Below are 14,241 nucleotides of genomic sequence, written 5' to 3'. Positions count from 1 at the left end.
ATGATCCATTGAGATCTTTTGGGCCACTGGGTGCTACACAGTTCTTTACAAAAACTCTCCCGGGCCATGCATACGCAGTAGACTTTCCGTCTAGTCAAGGTTAACAATAGAGTTGCTGCAGCATGATGCGATTTCAATGCGTTGTTTTAGTCTGGCATTGTGCATTTTTGATGCATTTTTTCATGCAGTTGGAGGAGGTTGGATTTTATACAGAAAACTCTGCCAAGAACTCACTAAAGCTAGGTTTAAATCTATGCATGTGTAGCATTACCCCCGCAAGGGCCGCTGTAATATACAGGTCTTCTGTCCCACACCAGTAATGGCTCACCCTCACCTGGATCCAAGTAACACCAATACACCGTTTAAACTTTTAGCTGGGCTTTATTAGAACTAGCAATAAGCCCTGAAAAGAGATAAACTGATTAACAGAATACCAATATTAAATGCAATGATATACCTGTAGTACAACTGCTCAGCAAATTAAAACAGGATTAGTGTTCCTTCACTTTAACCGCAAGTGGGAGGCCTTGCCTGAAATGCACTGAACGAGTGCTGAACGAAACTGTTGCACAATACAAAAATAATGTTCAACAATTACCCAAAAGTGATATTACTGACTATAAAAGCCTATCTAGGTCTTGTAGGTTCTAGCTAACCATTGGCCAGTGGGAATTCTATACACACACACACACACACACACACACACACACACACAGAGTCTGCCAGCATTGGGACCCTTTAAATCCTGTGTTTGAGTACTCAGAATTTGTGAAGAAATATTTGTAATCCACAGAATGGAAAGGGGTATCTTCGCAAAGTGTCACAAAGATTAACAGATGTGGTGATCCACCTTCAGATAGAGCTGCATTAGCGGTAAATAGGACCTAGCAGGATTAGGCAAGATCCACTTACACAAGGATGGCAGAAGATATCTCACCATTAGATGCATTTGATATATCTTCCTTCCAGCAATTGGTAGATTGATCGCTGTCTCAGTCGACTGGATGGCGATGGGAGCAACACAATCCGCAGAATTCTCCAAACAGGATAATGATGATGATGATTGCTGCAGTACTGAAATTCGTCTCTAGATTTCACTGCACTGTTGGCACATCTTCACTAATCAGGCAAAGAAAGGCAGAATAACCCACTGTAAACTCCCCTCTCAAGTGTGCACCTCCCTTTAGGAGAGTCACGGACAGCATCACAGGCTCTGGAAGTGCTCAGGAGACAGGCACATGGGACACTTTTTTTCTGTCTGGCTGCCACAATGCCAGTCTGTCTCTCCTCCTGTGTCCTCTCTCTCCCCCGAATCACAGCTCTCCTGGGATGCTATCCAATCCTGTCCTTCCTTGTTTTTGTTGTTAGGGGTGGGTTTCCTTCTTAGCTACAGCAGTAAGGATGAGTGCAGAGCCCGCCAGGAAGTTGGCACTGCGCTGCGCTAATCACAGGCAGTGAGACATTTCCTGATCTCTGCAGCCGCACATCGGGAAAATGTTTCACTGCTTGTGATTAGCGCTGTGCAGTGCCGACTTCCTGGCAGGCTCGGCACTTGCAGCTTGCGAACACGCCGGAGCTCATCCTTATACAGCATTAACCAAACTGCCTTCAATCCTGCACCAATGAAGTCTCTTCTCCAGCTATCAGCTTAGCCAGAAAATGCAGTGCAATGTTTCAGAGGCAATACTAAGTCGGTGCTACACATGTAAGGTTTATGCTTTTTTAAATGTGTTTTTGTGGTGCAGTTTTCACACGCTCTTGATGCGTTTTCATGCTTCCTGTATTTTTTGGTAGGAGGAGAAGACAGTTTGTTAAACACAAAACCCTACCGAAGGCGATTTAAAAACACATATATGCTTTTTTTAGGTCAATGAAACCAAAAATGCACCGTTCTGCATATAAGAAAAGTTCCCTACATCTTTCCAAAAAACGCGTTGCAGGAAACTGCAAAAAATGTGAATGGGACCCATAGGAAAAAAATGTTAAATGGATTGTAGTGTGCAGATCCGCAAATGCACTAAAACCCGCATAGGTAGGAACCTACCCTAAAAATGCATGTACATTGAAGTCTATGTGGCAAAACACTCTACCAAAGAAGCGTCTGCGCCTTTTCAAAAATGTGCTTCAGCTGCGCTGCATTGATGTGAGTGGGCACCATAAAGGATAATGTCATTTGCATTGATGTGCAGTGCAGCATGATAATAAACGCAGGATAAAACACATTTGCGAATGCACCCACACTGCGATTAGATGTGAGAACCCCAGCAAGGGGTTCCCAGTATTAGCTGCGAGAGGCAGTCCCATTGAAATCAATAGAAGGCTGCTGGATCTCACAGCTAATCACAGCCACTTGCATGTAATCTTTAATACAGCAATCACATGTAAGTGAATGACCCTGGATGCAGGCTGCATCCTTATAGCTATGGGAAGCTTGTCAATTGTTAGGCTCATTGATTGACAGGCTTCATTTCCACAAGATTCAGCCCTGGTTCACACTGCCACAACTTGACCTACAGCTTGAGAGTTCAAAGTTGCATGACAAGTTGCACTCCATTAACGGCAATGAAACCTTTCTAATCGGTGCGACTCACTTAGAAAAAGGTTCCTGCATTACTTTTGGTGCGACTTCAGCACGACTTGCATTGACTCCTGTTAAAGAAGTTGTATGCAAGCCGCGATGAAGTCTTAAAGGGGTGTCAGATTCAAATTTGCACGATTTTGAAGTTGCGGCAGTGTGAACTGAGGGAGGTGAGCTTAGCAATTCCTCTATATTTCAAAACTATTTTTCCACTGCTAATTATTGGCCTCTATCCACAGGACGATGACTCCAATATCTATATTTCCAACACCATTTACATTGGAATCCTGGATAAACCTGTCATCACAACAAATAATATCAGCTTTAACTTTATCTGTGTGTATAATCGGAATATGCAAACAAGTCTGAAACTGTCTGGAAATATTATCAAACAGTAAGAAAAAATATAAAGACATAGAGATTTTCTCGTGTAATATACTATTATATTCTTTCTCCTTCACTAACCTCCCATTTCCATTAACCAGTCTTCCATATCTATATTTTGTACCTAGTGTTAAAGCAGACCTAATCTTTTTTTAGTCATGCTCAAGTGCATGCCAAGTAATCAGTAAATGTAACTTATCAATGGATCCCCCACAGAGATCACAGTTTTCACCCAGACAATGCTTTCATCTGCTTTTCTCTCCAGAATGCCGGCACACCTCTGTTCAGGTATCACCCAGGGTCAGCACTTGCACTTCTTGCACTGAGATTCTAGCTCTGGGATCATGACTGTTGTATAACAGATGTGATTCTCCCAATTACCTGGAACAACCCCAACCTCTTAACTTAATCTAAACAATTGAGACCAGACCGAGATTGGGTATAAAAGGCCGTAGCAGACTACTTTGTTAACAAATATATATATCTCTTAAAATGAAACATAACAACCTAAACAAACATCATCTGTTATTCAACTCCTCTTCTAACTAGCGTTGGTCTTTGCAGGAAATTCTTAATCGTCAGTAAAATAACAATATTGCACTTCGGCCCCCTTCTCTTTATGTAATAATAGGCCTCAAGCCGACAAGCTGGCTTAGAGACAACCACTGATCACAGTGCCCCCATAACACTTCCCGTCTAACCTCCATTAGCCGGAAACCACCATCAGGACCCATAGCAACGATAGTTCCCGAAATTCTCCTTGTGCCATATCTTCCTTCCCCTGCAAAGACCAAAACGCCCGCCACAGCATCCAAGGGTAACAAAACTTACCCTTGGGTGCCCCTCCACACCTGAAGAGCTCTCTGGATACCGTTCTGCAAGCCCAACGCCCACAGATCAAAACCCACATCATTTAGATGAACACCATCTCTCCTCAGGTACCTCCAAGTTTCGAATTCTAACTCCAAATGCCTAATAGCCAACCCCCCATGCTTCACCATGAACTTACTCACTTCCCTGTTAATTTTTCTCCGAGCCCTATTAACACCCTCCACCGACCTGGCCATCCTCCATGTTGTTAGAGCCACCATGTCAGACCAAACGATGACCATTTTTGGAAAATCCTGCATAAATCGCCACACATCAAATTTGATGTCCCGCGAGACATCTACCATAGATCTCACCCCCAAATCGTTGCCTCCCAAGTGCAGAACTAAGACGTCAGGCGCCCTGTCCCTCTCCGCGTAGCGGTGCACTTCAGAAACTAATCTACCCCACAACATGCCCGGGAACCCAAACCACCGGATGTAGGCCGCTTGCCTAGTAAATCTCAACTAGAACAAAGAAAAGAATTGCGCTAGGTGCGTGAAAAATTGTGAATAAGATATAAAAAGTGGTCCTGCTGCTATGCACTATAACCCTGATATAAGGGCACGAAAACAAATATAACTTTTAAGGAGTGCAGCGCTGGACTAGCTAATGTAAATAAATAGTGATAAACTCTGTTGTTGCAAACCCAGTAACAAAAAAACATATCATTCGTGATTAAACAATATATGAAGTGCTCTTAAAGTATTAACTTAAAAAACATATGAAACACAAAACCTATGCAAAAATTGAATACAATCAAAAAAAGTCCAAAAAGTTGTTTTTGTTATGTAAATGCAGGTTCAAGGGTAAATTTCCACCATTCAATGTTTACCCATCACCAAACACTAGAAATAAAAGCTTACTAAAAAGCTTATATAATACATGAGGTGCTCATAAAATTGCTCAAGAAATAATGAACATCAAAAATATAAATGTGAATAAATCATAAAAGTCCAAATATATTGTGTAGATGCTCTAAAACGGTGCAGGGATGAATCTTCACCATACACGCTCTATGCAGGTATAGGGATGAGTCCATACATACAGTGTTGCCCACCACCAGGTAGTAAGATTGAAGGCTTACCAAAAAGCCTGTGACCGCCCTTATTCAGGGGGGTCCAAACAGGCTTAGAAGATGAAGGCAAATTACTCTGGGGGTAGTTTGGAGGATACCGCTTAGCAGATACGTCGGACTCCTTCCAGGACATCCAGCCAGCAGCAGCTACAGAAGCCTCATACAATCCTATCTCAGGATCACCTCTCATAGGACCACTCGTATTGACTCCAACCGATCCAGCACAAAAATGTTTTAGGTGCCCAGAAAAGGAGACAAAGGAAAAAAGGCCCCGCTGGTGCAAATAACTTTCGGCTAGTTTATTCCAAAAATCAGCAAATAAAAATACAGAAACGTTTAAAATCAATATAAAGCTAAAAAACGACACTATCGCCGTTTGAATTGGAAGCGCGGTGCGTTCAGTGTTGTGACTCTACGGCCGTTTCGTCACAACTGACGTCATCGGGGGTACCAGGTAGTAAATCTCAACTGCCTACCTTCATGTCTCAAATCTCCCCTCCTGGCCCCCCAGCACACAAAGGAATGGCCCATTATCCAAACCAGACCTGCCGCCGAACCTGTAATTAGAAGATAACAAAAACAATACCATGACCACTAATATTCTGTAACCTACCCTCCAACCGAAAATACCTTCCCAAACGAACCATTTACATTCCCACCACCAGATGAGGCCTAACATATAATTGGAACCTCCGTGATTCCCACCGCCCAATGCATTTTACTGCCGCTGCATCCATCCCATTTCTGGCCGCTTCAGTCGCAGCCCCTATCTGAAAGGAATGAGACGCAAATTCCTTCTCCTCCAAACCCAAGGCCCGTAAACATTTTCTAAATACGGCCACAAATTGGTAACGCAATAAAGGGGACCCATTCAAATGCACCAAAAAGGCCCCCCCTTGGGGTGGGTACCCATAAATCCCTTAACTGCTTCCACCGGGCACAATGCCGAACCCGGCACTGGAAAAACATGCACCAACCTCCCTTTTCCCATTTGATCTGTCTTTGACTTACGGAAAAATAACAAACCTTCCTTTTCACATTCCACCTCCTGAAACCCAATCCCTCCATGCACTTTCTTGGACGGACTAACCAACTCCCCGATACGGAATGCCCCAAAAAAGGCCAGCAAAAAGGCCGCCTTAAACATGTTACACTCGTATTCCGAAGAACACCCCCCCCCCCAACTGTGCTACAATACCCTTCAAAATATCAAAGGTTATCAGTCTCTCCTGGCGTCCGTACGAACCACCAATCGCCGATAACCTTTCAGCGCCTGTCTCACCCAGAAATCCTGTGTAAAATCAGGTTGACCTTGTAATTTGAACAAAAACGCTAAACCCGCTAACTTTTTATGCAGTGCTGATGCAGACACTCCCTCCATCAATCTTGCAATATAATACAACACCAGGAGCCCCACCGAACCATCCACCGACTCTTCGCCCACCTCTTGCACAAACGCCAGCCACTCACGCCATACTTTTGAGTACGCAGACCATGTCACCTCACTTACCAACTTCCTGATCCATCCCGCGACGAAGCCAATGCTATCCCCCACAACCATTCGGGACAAGGCACCCCTTGCTGCTCCGCCTCCGGCGCCAACTCGCGGAACCTGTCCCACTGGAAGCGAGACAGCGCATCAGCGATAACATTTTCAACACCGAGGAGGTGTACTGCATGAATGAAAGCATTCAGTTGCAAACATCTCAAAACTAAGTGTTGTAGCAGCCTAACCACTGGCGGAGATGATGCCGTGATCCTGTTGATCACTTGCACAACACCCAAATTGTCCCCATGAAACCGCACCTTCCGGTCCCTAAACGCTGCACCCCATAATTCCACCGCTAGCACTACCGGAAACAGTTCCAGCAGCACTAGGTTCTTAGTAAAGTCTGTGTCAATCCAGGCCTGCGGCCACGGACCCGCACTCCACTGCCCCTGGAAGAACGCCCCATAACCTGTGGAACCGGCCGCATCAGTAAACAGTTTGAGGTCAAAATTGCTAACCGGTTCTGACATCCATAGCGCCCGTCCATTAAAAGACTCCAAGAAGGTATGCCATACCCTCAAGTCATCCCTGTGCTCTTTTCCCAGTCTTACATAGTGTCTTGGAGACTGAATTCCAGCCGTTGGCAGAATGCGGCACGCAGAATTCAACTTACCTAATAGCGATTGCAGCCCTCAAAGCTGAACTTTGCGCAACCCAATCATACTTGCGATTTCCTTCTGTAGATCCGCTAACTTATCCTCTGGTAACATGCATTCCATTGCCACTGAGTCTAAGACGATGCCCAGAAAAATGATGACTGCTAGGTCCCTCAGTCTTCTCAGGCGCCAATGGAATGCCAAACCTATCCGCTATGTGCTCCAATGTCGCCAGGAGCACTGCACAGATTCTGGAATCAGCTGGACCTATGCAAAGGAAATCATCCAAGTAATGAATGATCGAATTCAAGCCTGACATGTCCCGTACTACCCATTCAACAAAAGAGCTGAATTGTTCAAACAAAGCGCACGATATGGAGCAACCCATCGGCAAACATTGGTCCACATAAAATTGGTCATCCCAATGGCATCCCAGCAACCGGAAACTATCCGGGTGAACCGGAAGAAGCCGAAAAGCCGACTCCACATCTGCCTTGGCCATCAACGCTCCCTTGCCGTAACGTCGCACCCACCCCACCGCAGCATCAAACGATGTGTAAGACACCGCGCAAGCTGTCTGATCAATTGCATCATTCACTGATCCTCCCTTCGGGAAACACAGGTGATGAATGAGCCTGAACTTGTTGCGTTCCTCCTTTGGTACCACCCCCAACAGGGATACTACCAAATCGGCAAAAGGAGGTGACCCCCCATTCTCCCCAAAGCAACCTCCTTGTTTAGTTTCTCAGACACCACTTTCGGATGTTGCATAGCTGACCTCAAATTGGGCGGAACAGGAGGAATAAACTCCAATGTACACGGGATCTTAAAACCCGAATCTAACAACTGCGCCGCCTCCCTATCCGGATACCTACCTAGAAACGGCCGCATTCTGTCCATCACTGGAGTCTTCCCTTTTTGTTTCCAGCCTCTCCAGCGCGGCCCTTCCCCTGTTTAAAACATCTGGACGCCGGATGAGTCCCTCCGCACTCAGTACACTCGTGCTTGTATTGGCATGTGGTTCCAAACTTACAGGTCCCTGTATTGTACTGCCAACAAACCCCTTTTTTATTTCCGGCCGATTGTCCCTGGGCTGAAGGTCCACCGCCCCCCCCCCCCCCCTGAAAAAACTGGTTAGGTGCCCTCGATGACGCATCCACAAGCTGATGTCCTTGTGGTCCCACCTCAATTCTGGCCATACAGCTCTCCGTTGACGAAACTGCTCATCATACCGCAGCCAGCCTGCACCACCGTAGACTCTGTATGCCTCCCCGATAGCATCCTGGTAGCAGAAGAGCGCCGAACAATGTTCGGGGTTCTTTTCCCCTATCACACTAGCCATGATCGCAAACGCTTGCAACCAGTTAGTAAATGTCCTCGGAATCAACCGGTACCTCCCTTTTTGTTTTTTGTTTTTTTTTTTTTTTTTTTCCTTGTCCTCGTTCTCCTTCTTTGAATCGTCGGGTTTTACCCTGTCCAAGTTAAATTTTTCTAAAGGCAGCAGGGAAAATATCTCAACGTACTCGCCCTTCCACAGCTTTTCCTGCACCTCCTGTTTCAGATGAGCTCCCAGCGGTCCTTCATAACAGACATATACCTCGCATTTTGCTGCATTGCCCAACCTGACAATGTCCTGCCTCCCCTCTGCCCTCTTTGACGTTCCCTGCGGGGAACTACTCACCGTTGACACCACAGCGGGCGCGGGGACTGCAGGCACAGCCGCCGGCACCACTGAGCTCCCTCCCATTGCGCCAGCCACCCCGGCACTCCCCACTGGCGGGACCCATGCAGACGCTGGCCCAGCGGCGACTCCTCCTTCTGCATTTTCGAATTTCTGTACCAATTCCTTTATACCCGCCAAAAAAAACAATAACCCGGCAGCCCCCCCGGACGGTCCCACAACCCCCGCACTCAAGTCAGTCCGACCTAAGCTACTACCAACCCCAACAGTACCAGACAACCCCACAATAGGTATGGATGAAGGTAACTTACCGGGCTGCACAGGCATGGACCTATCAGCCGACCATCCGTTCTCCTCCGACCGCACACTCCCGGACCTGCCTCCTCTTCCGATCCGGACTGTTCTCCTGGGGACCTCAGCTCCGATCCCACTTCCTCCTCAGATGACAGCCCACCAGGCGAGATAGACCTAGTTGCCGCTGGAGCTGCCGACATCCGACCCTGCCTCCGCGCAGCATAGCCCTTTGAGGATTTCTGGACAGCCTTGCCAGGACCAGTGCATTGTACCTCAGTCCCGCCAGCCTCCGCTCTCCCAGGCGCCAATCCTGACCGCCTCCCACGATCGCTCCTCTTCAGGTCCCCTGCTGCAGTATTGGAAAGCCCGGGGACCTCCACCATTGCCCTCTGCGCTGTATGTCCCGTCTCCTGTGACGCCATTCTCCTCTGTGCTGCATGTCCTGTCTCCTGTGACTGTCTCTTGGGGGCGGGGCCCGCACTCATGCTTTCCCTGCACCTAGTAGGCCACGCGTTCTCCATGGGGCCCTGTTGCTGTGGCCTAAACAATCCCCCCCCCCGCTGTCCGGGAACACTAACTGGGCTACCCTTGGCCACCACCGCCGCACGCTTCACCACAGGACCCGACAGGGTCACAGTATCACCACCCCCTGCTCTCCGCTGCGGTCATGCATGGCGGTCCAGAGAGAACCGCTCCGGCGGTCTAGACCTCCGTCCCCGCGTACCTGCCAAAGGCTCCGGGCCTTGCAATACAGTCCCCAAAGTGTCCTGAAGTCATGACTCCCCCCGTACCGCTGCCTCCTCCCGCAGCTGGGCCAAGATCCTCTCCACATCAGCCATGCTGTCTGCTCTCTGAATTTTCCCCCACGCTGTGATGACTCATCATGGGCGGGGACCTTATTTAACTCATCAATGACCCCTCCCACTCAGCACCCAAAACTACCACCCATTCCTCTATTTCCATCCCCCTGTTAACCCTGTCATGTCAGCCCTGCGCCTATGCATTTTATTCTTTTGCTCCGGGCTTTTCTTACAGCTTTTCTGAAAAATAATTGTGTCATAATAAGCAGAAGACTGCTGGTTGGAGTTAGGCGGCTTCACCACTCCTAGTGCAGGATCAACAGATAATAAAGACATGATCATAATTGAAAGCTAAAGGATAATCAAAGCAGAAGGTCAGACACATTAAGCTGGCCAAACACTGACCAAAATTTGGCTGGTTCAGCAGGGACCAGCTCAGTTTTGATCAGTGTGTGGCCATCCCTGTTCAACAGAAATCGATGTGTAAGTTCATGTTTACAGAAAAAATGAAAAGGTCAACTAACCCTTTGATCACCCCTGATGTTAACCCCTTCCCTGCCAGTGTCATTTATACAGTGTCAGTGCATATTCTTATAAATAAAAACATGTCAAAATTGTCAGTTAGGTGATCCATTCTGTTCGCCGCAATGTCACAGTCCCGCTAAAAATTGCTAATCACCGCCATTACAAGTAAGAAAAATAAAAATGCCATAAATATATCCCCTATTTTGTAGATGCTATAACTTTTGCGCAAACCAATCAATATATACTTTTTGGGATTTTTACCAAAAATATGTAGCAAAATACATATTGGCCTAAACTGATAAAGAAATTAGATTTTTTTTAAAAAATGTATTGGATATGTTTTATAGCAGAAAGTAAAAAATTTTTTTTTTTTTTTTGTTTTTTTTTTTTCAAAATTGTCGCTATTTTTTTGTATATAGAGCAAAAAATAAAAAACTCAGAGTTGATCAAATACCACCAAAAGAAAGCTCTATTTATGGGAGAAAAAGGACATCAATTTTATTTGGATACAGCATCACACGACCATGCAATTGTCAGTTAAATTAACGCAGTGCTGTTTTGCAAAATGTAGAAGAAGAACAACAATGGCGCCACTCTAAGTGCAGTATTAAAACGGATTTTTAATAAATCTTAAAAACAGGTACTCACAAAGGTACATGTATTCAGGCATGTAAGTATTGGACAGGTGATGCCAGGTGTCCCAGGGGTATGATCCGATCACATCCTCAGATGTCGTTCCGCTTGGAGACAGGCTGCGCTGCTGTGTGGGCGGCAGATCCGGCTGCTGGAACGCACTGTGTGTGATGATCTGGGGGAACGAAGGCACTTCCGGGTCTAGGCAGGGATGACGAATAGGCGACGCGTTTGCGGAGCTACGCTCCTTCCTCAGGCCTAACGTGACCTATGACTGGTCAATCTTGTTATAGTCTAAGATGGGCTGGGATTGGGGGAGAGATCTGTCAATCACCGTGAGGCATAGGCTGTGTTCAGGACGCTGTGTGCTAATGTGTCAGCGTCTGCAGCTGTGTCAGATCTTTGTACAAGACAGCGGCATGTGTTTGTAAATAAAAAAGGGAATGTAATGTTACTTTGGAAATCATGTTATCTATGAGAAAGCAAGGGGGAGAAAAAAAGAAGGGGGGGTTTTTTATTTATTTAACACATAAAGGGGGGAGAGAAAAGAAAAAAAGGGGAGAGAAAGAAAAAAAGGGGAAAAAAAGGGGGGGGGAGAGGAGAAGGGGCATGTATGGGTATAATGAATGTGTAGCTGGAACTGCTGTTATTGGATGAACTCCCTGTAATAGCAATGTGTTATGCATACCTAGTGAGATGAGGAATAGGGAAATGAAAAAACTCAATGGACTATGGTGAACACGGAAACATGTTGAAACTGAAGTGACAATGAAAATAGGAAGAGAATTTTTTGTATTATTGAAGGATGTTTATAGTAGTGGAATAATGGTGATAAACTAATAATTAAATAATAGAAAATTATATATAGGTATTATTATTGAAAAAAATCTGAAAATGAATTAATACTTATAATATTGGGGTGATGCTGATGTTCTTGCAGAACTGCTATATTGTAAAAAGGGGGTTGGGGTGTGCTATGATAGGAGACCATACTGGTAAGTTATTTTGTGTGAAAAATAAGAAGAGTATGTCCTAGTTGGACTTGGGAGTTGAACATGGTATGTTGGCGGCCAATGTTACATCAAATGGAAAATGCTACGGGGTAGGAGGGGAAGGGGGGGGGGGTTGGGGGCGGGGGGGGGAATGGTAAGGGAGAGGAGGACAGATGAAATATTGCTGAAGTTCCTGCTTCAAAGTACAAATTGGGTTAAAATGACAAACTGGAATGTTGGGAGTTAGAGCATCCTGGTAGGACTTGGAGGACTAGGAGAGCGGTCAGATGAGGCTGCTCGTCTCTATTTCCTCGTTGAGTCCTCCAGGAGTCAAGGTATCCAAAGTATATATCCAGTAAGTTTCCCTCTGGCTGAGACGTTTAAAACGCTCTGCCAGTGGGAACGTACTGGGAACTGACTCAATGATCCAAACCTTTAGACCAGATGACGAATGATTATGTTTGCGTAGGAAGTGGAGGGGAACACTGTGATGGTCATCTCCTGCCTCTACTAGGCGGCGATGCTCACCAAACCTCTTTCTCAAAGTGCGTATGGTGCGGCCTACGTAGTGTAACCCACATGGACATGTCAAGCAATAGATGACGAATTCTGTGGAACAGTTATAAAAGTTACTGATCTGATATGTCTGGCCTTTGATGGTGAATTCTTTCTGACCATGATAGACATGACTACATGTGAGGCATAATTTTTTACGGCATTGATACATCCCGATGAGGGGAACAAGACAGAGAGATGTTTTCTTGAGATTTTGTTGACTTTTGAATTTACTGGGTGCTACCAGATTTTTGATGTTTCTGCTCTTCCGGTACGTGAACTTGGGTTTGGAGGTGATAGTGGATTTTAAATGTGGGTCCTGAAGAAGGATCGACCAATGTTTGGTAAGTATGCGTTCCATGGCTTTGTGTTTGGAGTGAAATTGAGTTATAAATCTAACCGGCTGTGATGTGGATTGAATGGTTTCGCTGGTGGATATGGGGGGTTCTGATAGATAAAAATCAAAGGCTTCGTTTATGAGTTTTGATGGGAAAGCCTTATCTAAGAACTTTTGTTTTAAATGGGACCCTTCCGTGATGTAATCGGTTTGTCTGGTGCAGTTTCTGCGTAACCTGCAGAACTGACTTTTGGGAATATTAGCAATCCATCTTGGATGATGGCAACTCTGATGATGCAAAAAGGAGTTGCCAGCTGTCGGCTTATTGTAGTTTTTGGCCAATATTTTACCTTTTTCATGAAAAAGTAGAAGATCTAAAAATGCGAGTTGGAACTGATCATGTTCGGAAGTGAAGGTGAGGCCGTGCTCATTGTTATTACAGTGTTTGATGAAATCAAGGAAGAGGGACTCCGGGCCATCCCAAATGATGATGATGTCATCTATATACCTCCCATAGAACACTATATGGGAGGTAAAGGGATTGTTGAGCCAGATATAGTTGTCCTCCCAGTAGCCCATGGTTAGATTCGCGTAGCTGGGTGCGAAATTCGCACCCATGGCTGTGCCCTTTGTTTGAAGGAAAAAGTCGCCATCGAACTCGAAATAGTTATGGGTCAGGCAGAACTCTGTGGCCTCTAGGATGAACTCTGCCTGACCGGGATTAAGCATGGGATCGGCAGAAAGAAAGCTGGCGATAGCTCTGAGACCTATGTGATGTGGAATTGAGGTATAGAGAGAACTAACATCTAGGGAAGCCCACAAGTATGTGGATTCCCAAGTGTAGTGTTCTAGCTGTTGCATGAGGTGGAATCCGTCTCGGATGTAAGGAGGAAGACTGGTTGCAAGTGGTTGTAGGAACTGATCTATATATTGGGAAATGGAACTGGTAATGCTGTCCATAGCCGCAACTATGGGTCGACCTGGTGGATTTTGGATGCTCTTGTGTATTTTCGGAATGTGATAGAAATACGGGGTGGAAAAGAATGGCCGATTGAAGAAAGCATACTCGTGTTTTGAGATGATGTTGTTATTTTTAGCTCTATCTGTGAGCGTTTTGACTTCTATAACGTAGCTAGACAAAGGGTCGCAGCGCAATTTTCGATATGTACTATCGTCTGACAGAAGACGGCGGGCTTCAGCTAGGTAATCACTGCGATCTTGGACCACAATGCCCCCGCCTTTGTCAGCCGTCTTGATGACTATGTTGTGATTGTCAGTGAGATTTTTGAGGGATAGTTTTTCTTGGGTAGTGAGATTGGAGTGATATGAATGGCTGTCGTGTGTCAATTGGCAAAGTTTTTTGATGTCAGAG

At 45.8% G+C, this 14,241-nt stretch overlaps 1 protein-coding gene across 1 annotated transcript in view; it reads left to right on the top strand.

Annotated features, from left to right (window-relative positions):
* LOC141127585 (uromodulin-like) overlaps positions 1-14,241 on the top strand; it is a 177,164-nt gene that overhangs the window by 49,593 nt on the left and 113,330 nt on the right. The window contains exon 6 of the mRNA XM_073614187.1: positions 2,818-2,972. Coding sequence (XP_073470288.1) covers positions 2,818-2,972 — 155 coding nt within the window. The remainder of the gene's footprint in view (positions 1-2,817; positions 2,973-14,241) is intronic.

This window comes from Aquarana catesbeiana, linkage group LG02 (assembly GCF_042186555.1).
Source record: "Aquarana catesbeiana isolate 2022-GZ linkage group LG02, ASM4218655v1, whole genome shotgun sequence".
Taxonomy (NCBI): Eukaryota; Metazoa; Chordata; class Amphibia; order Anura; family Ranidae; genus Aquarana; species Aquarana catesbeiana.
Note: the sequence above shows the minus strand (reverse complement) of the source record. Positions and strands in the feature narration are given on the sequence as shown.